Genomic DNA, 14828 nt, shown 5'->3' with positions numbered 1-14828 from the left:
ACATGCATAATGACCTCAAGAGCTGTCGTGATGATGCAGGTCTGATGCACTCAGCAGTGACGGGCACATACGTATGATGGCTAAATACAACAAATCGCAACAGCAGAGGTTGTTTTTTGTAGTACCTTGGCTGAGGGCTGTCTTTCAGTTAGTGTAAGGGATGTAGAACGAGCAGGGTTTTGCAGGGACCACGTCGTAAATATTAATAATTCTCAATTTATCAGTCATAGGTCTTGGTCCAGATAGGACGATGGGTCCGGACCTGCAGTCTATTAGTGGCCTCGAGGCAGATGGGAGGCATGGCAGGTCAAAGAGGGGGATGCATTTTGGTCATTTTGCTAAGGAATGGCGTCTTCCGTCATATCTCCAACTGCTTGTAATTACAAATTCACAGAGACGAGAACTTTTCAGCTCATTGTTTTAGTTAGGGTCCAGATGACCCATAGTAACCCACTGACAGTCGCATGGGAAGGGCAGGTCAATACTTCAACTGCCTCTGCCTCTCTGATACAAATGTAAACACCCACATGACCTACACAGGCAGTCCTGAGGCAGCACTCAAGCACAAACGTTATTTGCACACTGGTCAGCTGCCACCCACGCACACCACCCATATCTGTGTCATTGTTCAGCGATCTTTCATGAAACTAAATCCATGCTGAGGCTCGTGGGTCGGATTAAATAGTGGTTCCTGTGGGCGGAAGGCTACGTAAAAGATGTGAGCGATGTAAAAGGTTATCTAAAGGTGGGTTGGTAAATGTATTGAAGATATTAGGTTTGTTCCAGGTAGCAGCATGCTTATAGCTAAGGCCTTTTATCCTTACAGCCTTGTCTGAAAGGCAGAACAGCAGGAGTGAAACTGGTATCGAGTAACCTTTATGTCTCCCACAGAAAAGTTTTGCTGTGAACATAGGCTCTAAAAATCTAGACATTTATATTGTAGAGAAGCTCCACCGTGGCTGGAGGTTAAATGTGTGATACAGTAGTCCCTGTGGAGTGGAGAATATGATTCATTTATTTTAAAGTCCTCTCTAGAAAATGGATAAAGGTGTCCTTAAAATAATACAAACACTATTGACCTTAAATGTTTTCCAACAAAACCTTGTACTTGTATATGAAGTAGTTCTTAAGACGAATACTGAATCGCAATTGAATCATCAGACGTATGGATTTGTGGCCTGCCATCTTCCAGAGTCAACATCAGTTACAATAAAGGTAAACCCTGACCAAAAGTAGAAAGAAGACCTCATTCAGGTCATCCTACTGTGCTGTTTTGGGTACCACAGGGCTCAATACTTGGTCCATTACTTTTCATTGTTTCCATGTTTTCTCATTGTGATTTTATTTGTAACTGTACCATAATGTTCCACTTATATGCTGACGACACTGAAATATTCATATCTATCAAACCTAGCAGTCCCACCTTCATATGGTACGTCATTGCATATATACTTTATAAAACCCTTGTGTGAAATTAAGAGATGGGTGTGCACTGCAAACTAAATCAATTCAAAACATGGATCAAACCGATACAACATAGCAAACAGCTTTGGTTAAGAGAAAGCAGCGACGTTCAAGGCCACTGAGCAGCGTTTACGAGCCCTTACTATTAGAAACATATCATATTCATACGTCTAGGCACTGTAAGCAGCGACCGTTGAAGGGGCAGCTACAGCATTTGAGAAACACTGTAACAGGTTGTTTTCGTAGTGGAAATTAAATATCACTAAGCAGAATTGCAACTCTTACAACAGCTACTTCTTATTTTATTTAATTTAATTTTAGGCAGTCCACATTTGTTGCATTTCATTAGCATTGTTTCTGTCCAATTTTCTAAAATGTAATATTATTCTAATTTTCTCCTTTGTATTCATTTCTTGCTATGCATTAGTTTTAAGCCTGTGTGCTCATTATGAGCACCTGTCCCCCTGCATCATCTTCATCCTCTTTCTCTCTCTATTTGTCCTCATTTCTCATCTTTCCTTCCCTCTCTCCCCGAACCCCTCCTCCCCTCTCTGTCTTTAGCTTTCTCTTTTTCCCGCCTTTTCATAGCCCTCTAAGGGTATCCCACAGGTTGCTGCACTTACCGCCTGTCGTGTTGAATGCTAATGCGGCCGGCTGATGCGTGCCACAGTGAGTTCGGAGTAGAGATGGCTTGAAAAGGAGTGGGGAGGTGGGGGTAGTAGTACTGAGAGAGATATGAGAAAGACGGAGAAAAAGCAGGAGAGCAGAGGACCTCTGGGCTTTTTTTTTTCAGGGGAGGGAGGGGAAGGTGAGCGACTGAGGGGAGGGATGTGACGTGAGCGAGCGGGAGTATGGAAACTGATCGTTGCAGGCAGAGCAGTGTTGGATCATTCTGCTCTCCCTCTTTCTCTCTAACCACCCCCCACCCCCCTGCTCTCTCTCTCTCTCACCACTCCACATCCCCGGCGATGCTGCTCTGACCAGACAGCACCGGAGAAAAACAAACACCATCCACATACTCATACACTGGCACGCAGCGGAGAGGGCTGCTGCTACTTCGTCTCCTCTCTTTCATACACATATACTCGCACTCCATCTAATTACAAACCCCCACTTTTGCCTTGCAGTTGACAGGAGACTCAGGGGAGTATACGGCAGGAATGTGACTGAGGAGCTTCATCTGAAAACATCTGTGTGGAGGACTCCTCCCTCATCCTCTCTTGGAGGTTAACTCCGTTTCTGCAGCAGGTGAGCTTCATGTTGATACATCTCATTCATGGTGCTGTATGTCGCAGTGGCCACTACCTTCTGCATCTGTGTGTCATGGCATCAGTGGTGTGTCAGCTTTGATCTTCTGTCAGTGGCGTGTATGGCGGCGTGAATCCACGCTGAATTTCACTGCATCACCGGAGGACCATAAAGCTGATCCTATGATGACATTTGTGGAAATTTATTTTGGTTGTTGAAAGGATGCCAGCCGAGTGCCGTGAGGATGCACTGCAGTTAGGCAACACCGGAACGAGAGAGAGGATGATTACAGTGCAGTGCACAGCAGGAATATACTGCACACATCAGTACTATATCAGAGATGCTATCACTTTGTTGGGATATGACTCACTCGAGACTCAAGCGAACAACGTGATTCTCTATCAGCTCCTTTTTGCTGTCTGTGCGAAAACATTAAATGAGACCTTGCAGAGCGTTTTCTAGTTTAAGCTCCAGCGGTAGATCAAAGTTTATGCGAGGGAGGCTGATTCCCACGCAACCCAGGGTGTTCACACGGAAACATTGGTGGCTGCACATTGCGTTGGCTGTTGCTTTCCCCTTTCCTGTGTAGTCCACATAATAATGATGCTCCCCTCTTAATTTATATGGCTTTTGTTTGAGCAATTACCCTTTCATGCAGGGGTTCATCACGGTAACATTTCCCTGCACATGGATAAACACACACACACACACAAACACACGCACACACACACACACACACACACACACACACACACACACACACACACACACACACACTAAATTTATGCCTCACTAAAAGCATCAGTGTAGATCATATTTTATACCACACACATCCATTTTCCACATGAACGTACACGTCCACTTGTTGAGCCACAGTTTCGGTAATTGGAACAAATGCTTTACTGGCAATGTAACATGTACACACACACACACACACACACACACACACACACACACACACACACACACACAGACACACACACACACACACACACACACACACACACACACACACACACACACACACACACACACACACACACACACACACACACACACACACACACACACACACACACACACACACACACACACACACACACACACACACACACACACACAGACACACACAGATGCTTGAGTGACATCTACACAAACATACAATTACATCGTGCTTACTCAAGAGGGAATTCAAGGCCTTATAAATCTCAGCAGCTGTGATGTACCAGCATGGTGACTGTTGTGTTGAAAATGGTGAGACATGTTACCCACCCTTTGATATCTTAAACAGTCCAAAAAGATGATGCCTTAAACGCTCTTTTAACACCTTTTTTGAATGCTAGTCAAATAGGCACGCTGACACCTTCTACCTCCAGTGAAACACTAGATAATGGAAAAGGATTCAACTTGAACTCGATCGTGTTGTCATCATAGCAACCAGTCGGGCTGATGCAAGGTCATCTGAAAAAGCAGCACCAACGCAGCTATGAATGCCCAAATTAGGCTTTTATTTTCACACGAGGACCCTTCTGCTTACCTTCCACTTGTTGCAAACATATCACAACGCTTCACTCCCAGCCGGTCAGTTGAGCTGGCAGAAATGAAACATGAACCCTACTGTAGCTCACTTGATCCTTTTTTACTGTCACAATCAATCACAAATATCCCTGTACATGTGGATAGTCTGGATCTGCAGGTGTAATAGTAGAACAAGGACTTGAAATGCAAAACATGAGTGGGATGAGCAGTGATATTTCACTGTTTCCAGATGTTGCATTGACATTGCACACTGGGTTAGTCATCTGGGCATGAAAATATAGATGTATAATAGTATAAATCATTTCTATTTTGTGATTTGAACTATTAAAAGGTCTCCATAATTTTCTCATGATGGTGGATTCTGTACTCCGGCCTCATCCTCCTCCACTGGCTGACAGACATGAATGTCAACGCCTGAAATGTCAAGTCCACGCAACAACTTTGGAAAACATGGCGAGCGGGAGACAAAAGGGGACGTTTTGGCTGTCGTTTTGCTGGGCGTTGACATGACAGTTTCAATAAGAGGAGCAGGCAGAGACATATGACATATCAGTGTGACGGGAAATTAGGAAAAATGACATTTAGTTATATCTGTATGTATTGATATTTCTACAGTACTTCTGACCTTTTACAGTGCAGAAACAACCGCCGTCTCTAATTGCAAACAAGCGTCTCCAGCTCCGATTCAGCCACATGTTTGGTTCATTTAACCCGCTTTGTCAGTTTCACAGCCATTAAGTAATAAGAGATGTCTGCAGGTGATCTGATGTCTGTTGTTGTTGTTGTTTCCAGCGCGTGACGCCCCGCCGTGTGTCGCTGCCCGGGGAATGCTCAGCAGACGGATAGACAAGGTCTGAACACAATGAGCAGCCAGGACAAATGGGTCACACTGACCCCAGCTGAATTCGCCCTGCTTCAAGAATACACTCAGTGTGAGTCTCTCCGTACGTGTGTGTGTGTGTGTGTGATCCTGTTTTTCAAGACCGTGTTATTTTCCAGGACATGACGCCCCCACATACAGACATCACTTAACTTTTAATTGGATGTTCAAATCTTCGTCATGTGTATCTTAGAACATAACACAGTATAAACTGTTAATGTTGTGCATGCTATAACGTTTGCCGCAGATTTAGTTTGGATTATGTTATCATCTTTGCAACCATAGCTGCACTAATCCATAGTAATATATCAAATTGCAAAATGTAAACGAGGTCCCTTGTAGACAAACCCTACATACACCAAATTTCACACAATCTGCAGTTCTTCTCAGCTTTTCAAGCCTTTTTTAGTGTCTTAAAGCTCATTATTTTGATTTTGCAGCCCTTCTAATGCGGCAAACCGTTGCGGTGCGGCGCAGAAATTGGTTATCATGGGTTTTATGTCGCTGCATTTGGTTTGGAAGGCCCATAAAGGTGCAAATATTTCCCTCAGGAGCTGGTGGAGCAGTCCGCATCCTAAATGACTCCTCATACAAACGGATAAATTCATATGCGCTACCTATGAGTGATTTAAAAGTACGTGTTGCTTTTACTGACTTCCTCCATATACAAAACTGAAGAGAGGTCTGGGCCTGTCGTACCAGTCGGGCACGGAGATCGTTCTTTCTCCACACAGGAAGAAACACTTTGACTGAGCAACTAGAGCGCTGTAATCTAAATGAAATATGAGTGTTGTGCGATTGACATGACAGCAGAGTGAGTTAATGTCCAGGTGAACATCCTTTATTATAACACCTGACAACATCGCTTACTGAATAACAGTCTCTCATCCCTCTCCGTGACCCTCTTGACACCTTTCCTCATGGGCCGAGGTTTATGTCGAACCATTCATTTTGTGGAGTGATGGTGTCATGTAGGGGGAATTTCTTTGGTTCACTGGCGGGTGGCCATTTTTATGAATGAAACTTGCCCTTGAATTAAAGTGTAATAGGTAGCTGTAAGTTCTGACCGTAGAACAGGTGTCATTCATCAAGTTTACACGACCTATTTAGGACAGTTAAGGTGGTTTGCTGAAGCTGTTGTGGCGTGGACCAGTCTGTCCATGAGATACACTGAGCTCAAATTCATATGAACCCTCTCACCTTAGTCCTCGTAAGAAAGCAAAATAACGCATTTCCCCAAATCTTAACGTTCTCCTCTCCTTGTTACCTTGGGTCCGTGTTGAGTCTCTTCTGTTTACCCTCCGATGTTCACCTTATCAGTTGAGTCAGACTTCTGCTCTCAGATCTTCAGTAATCCTCACATTAACAGAAGAAGACACCCTGTAAATTCTGCCCGATAGCATCAATCCACCAACTTAACAATAACAAGAATGTTCCTCCGTCTGCTGTAAACTGCAGTATTATTCAATTCACTACACTTAATCTCAAGCATCTTCTTCTTTTTCTTCGTCTTCTTCTTCTTGTTCTAATGATGAAACGTTGACGTAATTGCACACTGCATGTCCGTCTTGCTGACGGAAGGAAGCTCAAGCTGCTCAAGCATTTAATCGGCGTGGTGCCGCTTTAGCTCTGAATGATTCATTCGCAACCCAACAAATGGCTCCCCTGCTCACCAGACTGTGCTCTGGATGCCTGGAGTTTATGTTACGCTCCAACATGTTGACACATTTCATCATTTTGAAATGGTACCGGGGATGGAAAATGTGACGATACCTGGCAGGCTGACGGTGGGATGTTGCGCACCACCCACACATACTTTTGGGCCGACTTTGAAAGCACAAGTCGCAGTAAATCGTTTTGTAGGCAGACAAACGATGGAAGTGACTTCCAACAACAAGAATTAGACTCGTTGAGGTGTCCAAGTTTTTTTTTAGATCCTAAGTGCTTTTTTTGTTTCAGGGTAGAAAGTGGTGGACTATATTCCAGAGCTGTTTCCAGTGGCATACGAGACATCTTAAATGCATTTCAACCTCTGCACCAAGTATGGATCTTAATTATTAATGCTTTTCACCCGGGATCTCTTGTTCCACTGTTTCACTTGGTAATGACATTCCTGCCTTTAATTGCTCTGTGCCTGGTGACACCATTGTCCCTTGCTCTGAGGAGCTTCCCTGCTCTCACCGGTGGATGCTGCGCTCCAGAGCCAATCCGTTTCTGGTTTTTGTTTCTGCGTTTTTCGCGTTTGCTTCGTGGGTGGCTAAGGAGTTTGTTGAATTAAACAAGAAAATGAGGCTTAACAATGCAGCTTAAAATGAAAATCGTGTGGGAATAAAAGGCGTAATGAAAGAAAGCGAAGCAGCAAGAGAGAACTAAAGAGTTTTGGTGATTGTGTGTGCCTGTGTGTGTTTTTGTTTGTGTGCGTGCGCGCAGGCGAGTGTGCATGCTAGACAGATTTGGATAATCATGTTTCAACGAGCTCTGGGCTGCTCTTTGTGTGCTGTGCAGCTAAAGGTTATAAAATATCCCATTCTCCGAGCGGCAACAATAGGCATCACCTTCCCTCCTCATCTCGCCTCCTACTGTATCTCTCCCTTCCTTCTCATTAAAGTGAGCCGTGCACACTTTTCATAACATTTTAATAGCCGTGCGCAGTCAGGCTCCTCACATCTGACTCACAACTGTTTAGAGTTTCTCTTTATGTGATACCGCTGCTTTACGGAGTGAAAATGATTTTGCTTTTAAGGGTAAAGAAGTTATTATGTATGTTTATGAACCAAAAAAACATCAAATGAGTCTTGTGCTCTGATCACTGCGTGCCACACAGCAGTTTAATCATTAGCCTGATTGAGAAAATACATTGTAATTGAGCAGTGCCTGTTGAATGTGACGGCCAATCAGTGGATACATAATCACTCGGCTTCATAGTGGTTTTTGTGTAGACGGTGTCCTAATGAAGGCGGTCAATAACGATGACACACACTCAGTCCAGTGTGAAGCTATTATCTGCAGTCACAGCTGTGTAAAATGCATCCGGAGGAAACCAAAGGTCCAAAGCCATTAGGTGAAAGAGGGTACACAATGTTACAACCGACTAAAAGCTGTTCGGGGGAGCTTAGATGGAGCGCACTCGCACAGTTTATGTCTACTTACTAATGGAACTGTAGGGAGAGATACATCTGTGTAAAGTCTGATACGTCAAAGGTAATGTAGAGCGAGCTGGTCATTATTGGGAATTAAACCCTAACGATGATGCAGGACTGAGGGAGTTTTATTCACCACACAGTCCTGCTCGCTCTACATTATCTCATTACACGGCTGCTCACCAAAGAAATCAATCATATGACACGAAATATTTGATTTCATTTATTTAAATGTGGTCATATGATGAGGACAGATGACCAAATAGAATCGAGTATTCAATAAAGCTGTGTCGTTTGTTTTCATTCATTCATTCATCTCTTGTCCCTGTCGGGGTCGCGGGGGGCTGGAGCAGATTTCAGCTGACATTGGGCGTGAGGCGGGGTACACCCTGGACAGGACGCCAGTCTATCACAGGGCACATAGAGACGAACAGAGACAGACAACCATTCACACCTACAGGCAATTTAAGAGTCATCAATTAACCTGACACCTGCATGTCTTTGGACTGTGGAAGGAAACCGGAGAACCCGGAGAAAACCCACGCAGACACGGGGAGAACATGCAAACTCCACACAGAAGGGATTTGAACCAGGAGCCCTCTCGCTGTGAGGCGACAGTGCTAACCACCACATCACTGTGTCGGCCCTCATTTGTTTTCAAATCTGATTTAAAAAAAAACGTATCAGTGTTGTATTCCCTCAGTTTGAGAGGACACACAGCATCCTGTAACATTTACGGTGCAGTTTCACCGACTTTGAATGATTTTGTGGGTAAAATCCGGTTTCCAAGGCTGAACTCTCAACACACCTGCTGATTATCAATCAGTGACGTGCTGTGCAGCTTCATGAACAGCAGCTTTACCTCGGGCTCCCTGGCTGCTCTATTTGGTTGATGGGATGCAGCTTTTACACTGCAGAACTGCCTGAGAAGCAAACATTAAAGTACCAACGGTATGAACCTAAGATGCACGTTTTTGTGCTCATTAAGCCGGTGAAGAGGCAGCTAATATGAAGCACTAACTTAAACAAGCAGCTCTGTGAGAAATGAACCAGGCCCTCCAGTGCATGTGAGAAAACGGTACTTCTAATTAACTTCTGTAACATTTAGAAGCTGGTATCTGTGGCGCGGCAAATTGATTTAGCAGCAGGGCTCGTAAACGCTCTGCAGCATGCAGTAATTATCACAGCAAATCTCTGTCTGTTCAGGTTATTTTTGTATTTTGTAACACAATCTAACACCATCTAGCACCGTCTCCTATTTTCTTAAAACGTGAAATAAATCCAGCTGAAACGTCGGAGCTGTGTGAGTTTTTCGTCCTTTTGGGTTTTGGACTTTTGCTCCGACAAAATAAGACGTTTGTAGAGTTTTTAAAGAGCAGAAAACACCCGCAGTTCATTTTGGATTCAGTCAAATATCCACGTTTGTGTTTAAAAAGGAGAATAAAAACATATTTATCGCCACAATAACCAGTTAAACCAGTTAAACACCTGAACACGACTGATTATCCATCAAACACAGAAGGCTACAGGATGTTAAAGGGTGTGTCTTCATATTACTTTCACCTCCGTCGAGGAGGTTATTTTTCTGTTTCTTCTTTGTTGGTGGGATGATTTACAGCAGCATGTGCTGAGGGAACAGCAGATCAACGTGAGAGGAAGCCAAACTTAACACCAACACAAATGCAGTAACTTGTCCTCAATCTATTTCCCTCAGACTCAACCAAGAAGCTGAAGGATGTGCTGCAGGAGTTCCATGGAGATGGTGTGTTGGCTAAATACAATCCAGAGGAGGTATGTACAGTTTATACTTGATTATATAACAGATTTAAAGTTTATAGTCTGTTGATCCAACTGCGCTCACATCCCCCAGATAGCACACGATCTGCATATTCACAGAAATGACTAGTTTCTACTTCTGTTCAGCTGCAGATGATTGAACATGGTTACCATCTAGATACGACTGTAATCCTCGTATTTACTGTAGAGATGATGTCCAGAACAAAGAAGGGAAATAAGGGGCCGTACTCACAAAACATGTTGTCTTGGTGCTAAGAATACTCCTAAGGAGCAGTCATAGTTCTTAGATCAGAGTCATTTCTTCAAACCTACTCCCCAAAGCCTCTGAGACCAACTTTAACTAAGGAGTGAGAGGGACTCCTGAGCTCAGACCAGAGGACAGGGTTGACCTCATTGCTATGGATGACATCATGTTCATCCCTTTTATGCCCACTGTGAGTGGATGAGAGGGAATGAGTCCCTAATTAATCTCAATATCTGATAATATCGGGTGTTTTTTACTGGTTGGTGATGGGATGGCATCCCTGACCAGCTCTACCACGCTCATAATGCCATCTCTAATAAGGTGATACCTTTTTAATCTCTCCAAAATGTTGACTGCAGCAGCCGTGTTAGGTCCTTCCTGATTTACTCTGAGTGACTTAGGGCGCACTCTCACTGTCCATCCGTACCATGCCCCGTGCTTTAGGGTCCTTGTCCCCCCCTCCAGGCCCGTTTGTACTCACACTGCCTGGGCCTCGGCAAATGCTTCTTGCTGCCTATACGTCATCACGTCGTAACACGTCACACGCATTGATTGACGTCATCGCGATGCTTCGCTTTGTGAACTCTGAGTTTTTGTGCGTCTTGTCGACTGTTTTTGAATCTTTTCATCGACCAAATCTGCAGTAAACACTCCACCTCTGCATCACACCAACGTGAACCTATTGCCGCCATTGTTGTTGTTGTTAAATGTCCGCGCGTGATCCGTCTTTTTTTTTCTTTTTTCTATGTCTGAACAGGCGCACATAAAATGACGTCAGAACCGCCGTAGGCCTCGTGCTCGTACACATGCGCACGTACAAAACCCCACCTCTCCCAAACGGTCGGTGGCTGGCAAGCTGGCCGCAGCTAGGTGCGGTGCGGTTGCACTCACACTGGTCAAACGAACTAGGCTTTACCTGTAAAACCTGTACGGAAGGACAGTGCGAGTGCGCCCTAAGAAGCCTGCTTGAGGACTACGTCATAGGTCATAGGAGAATGTTTTTTTTTTTAATTTGAGCTCCTTTTAGCAATAAGATGCTTTGTTAATTACACATATCTTCAAAAGTTAGCTTTGAACCTTGCATTGTAGCATTAATGGGGTTTGGAGAACGATTTTACATACAATTCACTACTGAAGATGGATTCCCCATGTTTTTTATTTTTAAAGGGAAATCTGTAAATTCCAGTTTCTTAATTCATAGTATTCAATACAATTTGTGATCCACTTTGCATGCATTGATAGTTACTGCATGACAGTTGTAATACGCTTAATGTCGTGGCAGTTATTCAAGAGAGCTTGAAATCTGCATTCAGAGGCGTCATGTCTTTCTGCTTTAGCCTATTTTAAATTTGAAAAACTGTACGATAGATCCATGAACATGTTGGGTATCTTTCTTTCCCACAATGCTGCGGGTTTAGAAGCAAGACATCCTCAGCCAGGTAACTACAATCTCTCTCCTCTCTCCTCCGATTTTATTGTTGTTGTGTGCTCAGTGATCATGTTTCACATTTCTCATGTTTCTCGTGCATAAGTCAACTCTCTCAAGCAGAGGAGAACGCAATAAAACATATTTTTTTAATGAGAAACAAAATTAAAGGTGTAAATGGGGGATGCCAAGCTATTTACAGGGAAATATTACTCATCTAAAATGTGTTTCTTGAGCTTGTAATAACTGTTTATTGGTTGGAAAAAACCAAAGCATGCACTGAACGCAGAACGTTGAAACCACTCTGAAATAGATCTTCACCGCCCACAGCAGAGAAAACACTTCAGCATCTTTCTGAGAGCAGAAATCTGAAACATAAATCGTGCAACGATCACTGATCCCCCCCCCCCCCCCCCCCCCCCCTCAAAAACTGAACATACCAACACACTCTCCTTATCTGTTTTCTTGAAGCCTTTAAGGTGTTGCCTGCAGCTCACCGGGACAAACAACTCTATTTCTGTTGTGTTTTTTTTAGGAGATTGACTTTGAAGGCTTCAAGGTCTTCATGCAGACGTTCCTGGAGAGCGAGCTGCCCGAAGAGTTCTGTCAACACCTCTTCATGACGTTTAGCAACAAGGGACCCAAACTCAGTCCCTCATCCTCTGACAAACCCAGAGTGTCTGGTAAGTGTAGAAAGGAAGTCTTTACCATAACAGACCCTCCATTTGTAAACACAGCGGGTTGCTGTTCTGTAGCCACTGATATTTAGAAGAAATCATTGCAGCTTTTGTTGCTAAGGTGGTGCCGATGTGTCACTTCAGCCTTCATCCTCACAGCCTTTCATCAATGACTCGTTCGTCTTAACTTGTGTAAAAAACGGCACTATTTCTGTTTATCTGTTTTATGTGTCATCACATAATAATAGATTTTCTGGCAAGTTCAGTCCGGTGGCACACAATGTAAATAGGAGTGAAGTGGCTGCCAATTGTCTTGGCAATTGTTTTGTTTGTTTACAGTATAAATACTAATATCTTTGGTGTGGTAATGAGTTACTGGTTAATATAGCCAACACTCCCCTGCACTGACACTTGGCTTCACACTTCTTTGACTGCCTGATATTTCTGATGTCTACTTGATTGGACCTGGAACCTCATCATTCCCAGGGTGTCAAATGCTGCCGTTTTGTCACGGCCCTCGCTGTTTGATACCAAAACACAAGCATCTTGAGCATCTGCATAAAATGCATAAGGCATAATGAGCCGCTTGGAGCAAGTGCTAGAGATATAAGAGTGACATCTGGAAGGAGGGTGGGCCAAACAAACACAGGAGTTTCACCCAGTGTGTCCCGAGTGTCACTGTAGTTTTAGCCTGGCTTACTGGATATACAGTAATGGGATAAAGCCTGACATCCAGTGCGCGGCTGGATGTCAGGCCCTCTCCTGCACTGGAGTATGGTCTGACAATGTGAGACTACTGCAGTAACCCACGATACTTTCCTGACCAAGTGGATTTATTTGAATTTACCACAATAACCACCTAACAGCGACAACGTGGGGCCAAAGGGGTCCTGACAAAGCATCCATATGTGATGGGTTTGGATGAGAACAAGATGTTTGGAGTGTGAAATCTCAGCATGTGTTGTTAGGTTATAAGAGCATTTTACACTTTGTCCATTGCCTCTGATGAAAGCACAATAAGCGCTCACATTTTAAGTGCGTTTGAATGAATTATAATGACTTTGGAAATAGGACACAAGAAGGGTCTAAAAAGCAATGTTATCATATCTATCTCCAAATACACTGTGGTGTTTATTAGTTGAATGGAAATGGATAATGCATAAATGCTTATGTGTGTGTAGCAAACACCTGAGTCATCAAACTGTGAGATTCCCGCTGACAGAGATGCAACTTGTCAATAGTTCCTACATCTTTTTAAGGACGATGTTTCTCGCCAACACAACAACCGTGTAGTTTTCGCTCATTGGGCCGACAACTGATGCAGGCTTAATGAGCTACAGCCGCGGAGGAAGTGTGTAAACAAACTGTACTCGTGAATAGACGTTGATGTCCAAAACAAAAAAGCACAGATTCATTGAAATAATTTAATTACCTTTTAATGTTTTGTTGTTATTGTCTGCATTTGCCCCACATCACTACAGCAGAGAGTGTCGGGTCACTGAAAAACAGATTTAAAAGACTGTATTTTAAGATAACATAATATTGGCTGGCAGCAGTCAGGGGCAGGAAACTCCCCCCGGTAGGTTGATCAGTACTGAAGCGCATTTGCAGTAAACAGTAGGATGCTACAGTACAGCTGTACATCTGTGAATGCAGCAGGGGATTCCCACGCTGGCACAATTTCAAAAACCTTAAAACAAGTTGTTAACCTTTCTTTTAAACAGTATTTGACCCGCAGCGTAGCACTGAATAATCTATAATTTAGAGTCAGTTTATGCTATGAAAGCTTTATTTCAGACTAAAAATGAAAACAACTCAGAGTGGGATTTACAAGAACAGCAATGATACTATTCCCAGATTCCTCCAAATGTTTCATACATTTGAACATAAGATTTATTAGTGTGCATGGACTGTGCTCACTCCTGCAGTGACCGACATCTGGCTGGCACTGCCCCCTCTGGGTATCTTTAAAAGGATGCGCGTAGAATCACTGTATGCAACATGTAGCCTCTGCATGCTAGATTTTGTGTAGCTTGATCATAAATGGGCGGTGTAAAGAGGTGGACAATATGCTTAGAACAGGGCGACCTTCACCTGTGTTGAACTGAAGCTGAACTTGCGTGCAATGGTGTTTGCCTGGGCGTAGAGTTTGCAGCATGAAAGCAAGTAATCAATAGAGAAAGCAATTTCACTTTTAAGACAGTTTGACTCACTAAACTCACTAAAATATTATTCTAAAACATCACAAATGCATTCTGACACTGACATACAGAATATACCCTGATTATTGTTTTTATTTGTTGCAAAGCTAAAACTTCTTACTATCTTATTTGTGAAAAATACAAATATTTGCGTATTTTCCTAAAGAGTAAAAGACCCAAATATTCTGTACATTCATGTCATTTCACAAAAT

At 43.4% G+C, this 14828-nt stretch overlaps 1 protein-coding gene across 1 annotated transcript in view; it reads left to right on the top strand.

Moving 5' to 3' along the window:
• Positions 1-2593: 2593 nt before the first annotated feature.
• Positions 2594-14828, top strand: part of dgkb (diacylglycerol kinase, beta) — a 79188-nt gene continuing 66953 nt past the window's right edge. The window contains exons 1-5 of the mRNA XM_083918201.1: positions 2594-2712; positions 5044-5183; positions 9986-10062; positions 11731-11751; positions 12274-12421. Coding sequence (XP_083774327.1) covers positions 5114-5183; positions 9986-10062; positions 11731-11751; positions 12274-12421 — 316 coding nt within the window. The 5' untranslated portion in view covers positions 2594-2712; positions 5044-5113. The remainder of the gene's footprint in view (positions 2713-5043; positions 5184-9985; positions 10063-11730; positions 11752-12273; positions 12422-14828) is intronic.

This window comes from Echiichthys vipera (genome assembly GCF_963691815.1).
Source record: "Echiichthys vipera genome assembly, chromosome: 8".
NCBI lineage: Eukaryota > Metazoa > Chordata > Actinopteri > Perciformes > Trachinidae > Echiichthys > Echiichthys vipera.
Note: the sequence above shows the minus strand (reverse complement) of the source record. Positions and strands in the feature narration are given on the sequence as shown.